At 51.3% G+C, this 7,653-nt stretch overlaps 1 protein-coding gene across 1 annotated transcript; it reads right to left on the reverse strand.

Moving 5' to 3' along the window:
- Positions 1-455: 455 nt before the first annotated feature.
- On the reverse strand, positions 456-1,697 carry LOC125507294 (S-locus-specific glycoprotein S13-like). The gene is made up of 2 exons (XM_048671920.1): positions 1,501-1,697; positions 456-1,362 (listed from the first exon to the last, which is right to left on the reverse strand). Exons 1-2 carry the CDS (start codon positions 1,695-1,697, stop codon positions 456-458), a joined length of 1,104 nt encoding a protein of 367 aa, XP_048527877.1.
- Between the last annotated feature and the right edge of the window lie 5,956 nt (positions 1,698-7,653).

Genomic DNA, 7,653 nt, shown 5'->3' on the forward strand with positions numbered 1-7,653 from the left:
TGGCGCGCCTATAGGGCCGGCCGGCCTCCTCCCCTTGCTCCTTTATATACGGGGGCAGGGGGCACCCCTAGACACACAAGTTGATCCATGTGATCATATTCTTAGCCGTGTGCGGTGCCCCCTTCCACCATAGTCCTCGATAATATTGTAGCGGTGCTTAGGCGAAGCCCTGCGACGGTAGTACATCAAGATCGTCACCACGCCGTCGTGCTGACGGAACTCTTCCCCGACACTTTGCTGGATCGGAGTCCGGGGATCATCATCGAGCTGAACGTGTGCTAGAACTCGGAGGTGCCGTAGTTTCGGTGCTTGATCGGTCGGGCCGTGGAGACGTACGACTACATCAACCAAACGCTTCGGTTGTCGATCTACAAGGGTACGTAGATCACACTCTCCCCTCTCGTTGCTATGCATCACCATGATCTTGCGTGTGCGTAGGAAATTTTTTGAAATTACTACGAAACCCTACAGTGTTCTCCAAACATGCTGCTGCTCAGGTTGGCGAACGCGTATGCCATACAGGAGCAATTGCGGCTACACTCTGCCGCATACTCCTCATACTTACTCCTACCTCCACCAATAAACAAAAACCTGTCAGGTGACTTCATCCCCGGCAAGGGCACGAAGCCGTCACTCCACCCTTGCAGTGCCTCCTTCCGTTGGCACCCCGCCGAGAATCTGCCGCTGGTCCACTCCTCCGTGCTACTTGGCTCAAAGCCATCTAGGCACTTGCATGTTGGCATGGTGGGTGTCGTGACCGTCTTGTCGCAGTAGCCATTGGGGCCACAGTAACTGTAACGGTTGCATTCAACAGTTGGAAACTTCCAAATGACAACCCATGCTGATGACCTACTGCTCCAGCTTTGGATCTGAAACTCGCCATAGTAGGTTAGCACAAACCTGGTGCGCGGGGCGCCGTCGGAGAGACTATAAGTGACGTATGCCTCATCCTCATTGTTGACATAGGCTAGGTAGATGATATGATCGCTGATATTTGTGTCCCCAATTAGTTGTTGTTGGGCTAGATACCCTGTCCAGGGAGCGGCACGAGATACCGGGTGCTCGCCGTCCCACAGGAATACTTGGAGCGACCTGTTTGTGTCGCTGCCATAGGAGAAGCGCCCCTGCGAGGGGTCGCTGGGGCCTTTCCATGATACCAGCCGCTTGGTGGTGGTATGCGTCCTGTAGTTTATGCCGAGCTTCATGCTGGGAAGGAAGGTGTCTGTGCGGTGGTCGAAGCTCTGCCATAGCATGGTGCCATTTGACGATCGGATGACGAAGTTACCGGTGTTTAGAAGCACCGCCGTCGGGGTAGATGAGACCAGACCATTGGTCAGGTTGGCTGTTGTCCAAACGACACGGCTTCCGCCACCACCATCAGAAAGAACCAGATTAGAGCTGTTGGTGAGTTAGAGCTTCGGTATTGAGGAAGTTGTGTTGGTGGCCGGGGTATTTCGGTTGGCGACCCACACAACGGTGAGCTCAGGGATGTCGTTGTACCATACGCCTAGGTACAAGCTGGCCGGAGAAGAATTGGAGGGGTTGAAGAAGCCCAAGGCGAATCCACCATCATCGGAGACGATGGTGTTACCAGGGGACAGCGCCCTGCCGGGGACAAGCCGGTGTTGGGAAGCGCTCAACGGCAGGAAGAGAAGGATCATGACCGTGGTGCAGCTGGCGAGAGCCAGCCAATCCATCGACCGATCAGGCTTAGATCCTCGACCTTTTTTTTCTGGACTGTGACTGCAAAGCCGTTGCTGCTTTTCGTCATGAATATAGCAAGATAAAATCAGCAGAGCGGCCTGCATTCCTTTATAAAACGGGAAGATTGCCAAATTGTGATAGAGCCACTGGTACGATAAGCATAGTGATGCATTCCGCAAACTACCAAACCGCAGAGCCCGCGGTCGTGCCCTCAGCATTACGTCGAACACCTGCTGGGTAACACCACGAGCCCGGCGCTGCTGGTCAGCCTGACGCGGCGCTGTTCCTCCCACGGTCTCCGTGCCGCTGGACGCCCCGCGAGGAGTGCAGCCCGGAGGAAGCACGAGCGGGGAGTGGAGGCAGTGGGCGACGGTGCGAGGCGAGGAAGCAGTAGTGGAACGGCTGCGAAGCCGCCAGAAGAGAGAGGGTGTGGTGTTGATACCAGATTTTGGCATGGTCGAAAATATAATTAAGAATGCCTTAAATGGAAAAATGCTCAAAGTTAGAAAGTTTCGTTTCATCAAAAAAATAAACTTTTATATTTGGCCTATAGCCATCCGGTCTCATCTCCAAGGCCGAAGTTGTTGGGGAACGTAGTAATTTCAAAAAAATTCCTATGCACACGCAAGATCATGATGATGCATAGCAACGAGAGGGGGAGAGTGTGATCTACGTACCCTTGTAGATCGACAACGGAAGCGTTAACTTGGTTGATGTAGTCGTACGTCTTCACGGCCCGACCGATCAAGCACCGAAACTACGGCACCTCCGAGTTCTAACACACGTTCAGCTCGATGACGATCCCCGGACTCCGATCCAGCAAAGTGTCGGGGAAGAGTTCCGTCAGCACGACAGCGTGGTGACGATCTTGATGTACTACTGTCACAGGGCTTCGCCTAAGCACCGTTACAATATTATCCAGGACTATGGTGGAAGGGGGCACCGCACACGGCTAAGAAAACGATCACGTGGATCAACTTGTGTCTCTAGGGGTGCCCCTGCCTCCGTATATAAAGGTTCAAGGGAGGGGGGCTGGCCGGCCAACAGGAGGCGCGCCAGGAGGAGTCCTACTCCTTCTATGAGTAGGACTCCCCCCTTTTCCTAATTGGAATAGGATTCACGGAGTGTCGGTGTACTGGAGTAGGGGTACCCTAGTATCCCGAACTTGTGCACGGGCAGTCGCAGCATCCCGCGGCAAGGCTTGCCGGGTAACCGCCAAGGTCCTCCGTGGTTCCTTTGGAGCCATTCAAGAACAAAGTATCCAAGTCAAAGAGACAAGACCCCGGCAAGAGGAGCTTGCCGGGAAGGCCATCCAAGGCATCTCAAGACCCCGGCAAGAGGAGCTTGCCGGGAAGGCCACCCAAGGCATCTCAAGGAACTTGCCACGGCGCGCCACGCGTCCCGGCAAGGCCCGGTGAGCGACAAGCTCCCGGACGCGACAAGACAACGACCGCGGCAAGGCGCTTGCCGCGGCAAGCCACCTCTCCGTGCCCGCTGCAGCACATCCACCAACGTGTCGCTCTGGGGCCCTTCCAGGCGTACGTGGCGGGAGGCTGTGCAGCCAGCGGCGTGCGGTGGCAAGCGGCGCTGACAAGTTTGCCATCGTGGCGAGCGGTGGCGCCCCTAACGGTCCCTTTTGCACTATTTAGGCGACACAGACGGGCATTTAATGCCCTTGTCTCCTGCCGTCAGGGTTAGGTACGATACACTGTAGCGGGTAGCTGTGCCTACCGTAGCACCTTTCCATTTCTACCCTTTGCCTCCGTTGCCACCTGTCGGTGACCCCTTGATCATATAAAAGGAGGCCCGTGCGCAACGTAGAGGGGGGGAGCTAGCTCAGAAATACTCACGCTCGGTCTCGTTAGCTGCTGAAGTGCACTGTAGCAATCCGCGCTCCCGAGCAAGAAATCAATACAAACCACAAAGCAGGAGTAGGGTTTTACGCATCCGTGCGGCCCGAACCTGGGTAAATCGCTCACGTGCATCACCTCGATTTGCTCTTTGCACGATCTCCGCCCCCGCCGAACCGAAAGGGACTCGGTCCGCCGGTCCCATAGGTGCCCGTGGATCAGTACCCCGGCACGGAGGGGGAAAAGAGGAGAGAGAGAAGGAAGGGGAGCCGGCCCCCTCTCCTTGTCCTATTCGGACCAAGGGGAGGGAGGGGCGGGCGGCCCATCTATGGCCACCTCTCCTCTCTTCCACCAAGGCCCACTAGGGCCCATATACCTCCCGGGGGTTTCCGGTAACCTCCCGATACTCCGGTAAAATCCCGATTTCACCCGGAACACTTTGATATCCAAACATAGGCTTCCAATATATCAATCTTTATGTCTCGACCATTTCGAGACTCCTCGTCATGTCCGTGATCACATCCGGGACTCCGAACAACCTTCGGTACATCAAAATGCATAAACTCATAATATAACTGTCATCGTAACCTTAAGCGTGCGGACCCTACGGGTTCGAGAACAATGTAGACATGACCGAGACACGTCTCCGGTCAATAACCAATAGCGGAACCTGGATGCTCATATTGGCTCCTACATATTCTACGAAGATCTTTTATCGGTCAGACCGCATAACAACATACGTTGTTCCCTTTGTCATCGGTATGTTACTTGCCCGAGATTCGATCGTCGGTATCCTATACCTAGTTCAATCTCGTTACCGGCAAGTCTCTTTACTCGTTCTGTAATACATCATCCCGCAACTAACTCATTAGTTGCAAGGCTTAAGTGATGTGCATTACCGAGAGGGCCCAGAGATACCTCTCCGACAATCGGAGTGACAAATCCTAATCTCGAAATACGCCAACCCAACATGTACCTTTGGAGACACCTGTAGAGCTCCTTTATAATCACCCAGTTACGTTGTGACGTTTGGTAGCACACAAAGTGTTCCTCCGGCAAACGGGAGTTGCATAATCTCATAGTCATAGGAACATGTATAAGTCATGAAGAAAGCAATAGCAACATACTAAACGATCGGGTGCTAAGCTAATGGAATGGGTCATGTCAATCAGATCATTCACCTAATGATGTGATCCCGTTAATCAAATAACAACTCTTTGTCCATGGTTAGGAAACATAACCATCTTTGATTAACGAGCTAGTCAAGTAGAGGCATACTAGTGACACTCTGTTTGTCTATGTATTCACACATGTATTATGTTTCCGGTTAATACAATTCTAGCATGAATAATAAACATTTATCATGATATAAGGAAATAAATAATAACTTTATTATTGCCTCTAGGGCATATTTCCTTCAGTCTCCCACTTGCACTAGAGTCAATAATCTAGATTACACAGTAATGATTCTAACACCCATGGAGCCTTGGTGCTGATCATGTTTTGCTCGTGGAAGAGGCTTAGTCAACGGGTCTGCAACATTCAGATCCGTATGTATCTTGCAAATCTCTATGTCTCCCACCTGGACTAGATCCCGGATGGAATTGAAGCGTCTCTTGATGTGCTTGGTTCTCTTGTGAAATCTGGATTCCTTTGCCAAGGCAATTGCACCAGTATTGTCACAAAAGATTTTCATTGGACCCGATGCACTAGGTATGACACCTAGATCGGATATGAACTCCTTCATCCAGACTCCTTCATTTGCTGCTTCCGAAGCAGCTATGTATCCGCTTCACACGTAGATCCCGCCACGACGCTTTGTTTAGAACTGAAACTGACAGCTCCACCATTTAATGTAAACACGTATCCGGTTTGCGATTTAGAATGGTCCGGATCAGTGTCAAAGCTTGCATCCACGTAACTGTTTATGATGAGCTCTTTGTCACCTCCATATACGAGAAACATATCCTTAGTCCTTTTTGTTGGAAATATGCCCTAGAGGCAATAATAAATTGATTTATTATATTTCCTTGTTCATGATAATCGTTTATTATCCATGCTAGAATTGTATTGATAGGAAACTCAGATACATGTGTGGATACATAGACAACACCATGTCCCTAGTAAGCCTCTAGTTGACTAGCTCGTTGATTAATAGATGGTTACGGTTTCCTGACCATGGACATTGGATGTCGTTGATAACGGGATCACATCATTAGGAGAATGATGTGATGGACAAGACCCAATCCTAAGCATAGCACTAGATCGTGTAGTTCGTATGCTAAAGCTTTTCTAATGTCAAGTATCATTTCCTTAGACCATGAGATTGTGCAACTCCCGGATACCGTAGGAGTGCTTTGGGTGTGCCAAACGTCACAACGTAACTGGGTGGCTATAAAGGTACACTACGGGTATCTCCGAAAGTGTCTGTTGGGTTGGCACGAATCGAGACTGGGATTTGTCACTCCGTGTGACGGAGAGGTATCTCTGGGCCCACTCGGTAGGACATCATCATAATGTGCACAATGTGATCAAGGAGTTGATCACGGGATGATGTGTTTACGGAACGAGTAAAGAGACTTGCCGGTAACGAGATTGAACAAGGTATCGGGATACCGACGATCGAATCTCGGGCAAGTATCGTACCGATAAACAAGGGGAATTGTATACGGGATTGATTAAGTCCTTGACATCGTGGTTCATCCGATGAGATCATCATGGAACATGTGGGAGCCAACATGGGTATCCAGATCCCGCTGTTGGTTATTGACCGGAGAACGTCTCGGTCATGTCTGCATGGTTCCCGAACCCGTAGGGTCTACACACTTAAGGTTCGATGACGCTGGGGTTATAAAGGAAGTTTGTATGTGGTTACCGAATGTTGTTCGGAGTCCCGGATGAGATCCCGGACGTCACGAGGAGTTCCGGAATGGTCCGGAGGTAAAGATTTATATATAGGAAGTTCTATTTCGGCCATCGGGACAAGCTTCGGGGTCATCGGTATTGTACCGGGACCACCGGAAGGGTCCCGGGGGTCCACCGGGTGGGGCCACCTATCCCGGAGGGTCCCATGGGCTGAAGTGGGAAGGGATCCAACCCAAAGTGGGCTGGGGCACCACTTTCCCCTAGGGCCCATGCGCCTAGTGGTGGGGAAACCCTAAGGAAGAGTCCCAAAAGGGGAAGGCACCTCCTAGGTGCCTTGGGGAGGAGGGATTCCTCCCTTGGCCGCCGCCCCCCTAGGAGATTGGATCTCCTAGGGCCGGCGCCCCCCCCCTTTCCCCCCTATATATAGTGGGGGAGATGGAGGACTTCTTACCTTTGCCTTTGGTGCAAACCTCTCCCTCTCTCCTTGCTGGATCAAGGCATGGGAGACGTCACCGGGCTGTACGTGTGTTGAACACGGAGGTGCCGTCCGTTCGGCACTAGGATCATCGGTGATTTGGATCACGACGAGTACGACTCCTTCAACCCCGTTCTCTTGAACGCTTCCGCTTAGCGATCTACGAGGGTATGTAGATGCACTCTCCTTCCTCTCGTTGCTGGTCTCTCCATAGATAGATCTTGGTGACACGTAGGAAAATTTTGAAATTCTGCTACGTTCCCCAACAGTGGCATCATGAGCTAGGTCTATTGCGTAGATTCTATGCACGAGTAGAACACAAAGTAGTTGTGGGCGTTGATTTTGTTCAATATTCTTACCGTTACTAGTCCAATCTTGATTCGGCGGCATTGTGGAATGAAGCGGCCCGGACCAACCTTACACGTACGCTTACGTGAGACCAGTTCCACCGACAAACATGCACTAGTTGCATAAGGTGGCTGGCGGGTGTCTGTCTCTCCCACTTTAGTCGGATCGGATTCGATGAAAAGGGTCCTTATGAAGGGTAAATAGCAATTGGCATATCACGTTGTGGTTTTGCGTAGGTAAGGAACGTTCTTGCTAGAAACCCATAGCAGCCACGTAAAACATGCAAACAACAATTAGAGGACGTCTAACTTGTTTTTGCAGGGTATGCTATGTGATGTGATATGGCCAAAGGATGTGATGTATGAGATGATCATGTTCTTGTAATAGGAATCACGACTTGCATGTCGATGA

The sequence above is a fragment of the Triticum urartu genome, chromosome 5 (assembly GCF_003073215.2).
Source record: "Triticum urartu cultivar G1812 chromosome 5, Tu2.1, whole genome shotgun sequence".
NCBI lineage: Eukaryota > Viridiplantae > Streptophyta > Magnoliopsida > Poales > Poaceae > Triticum > Triticum urartu.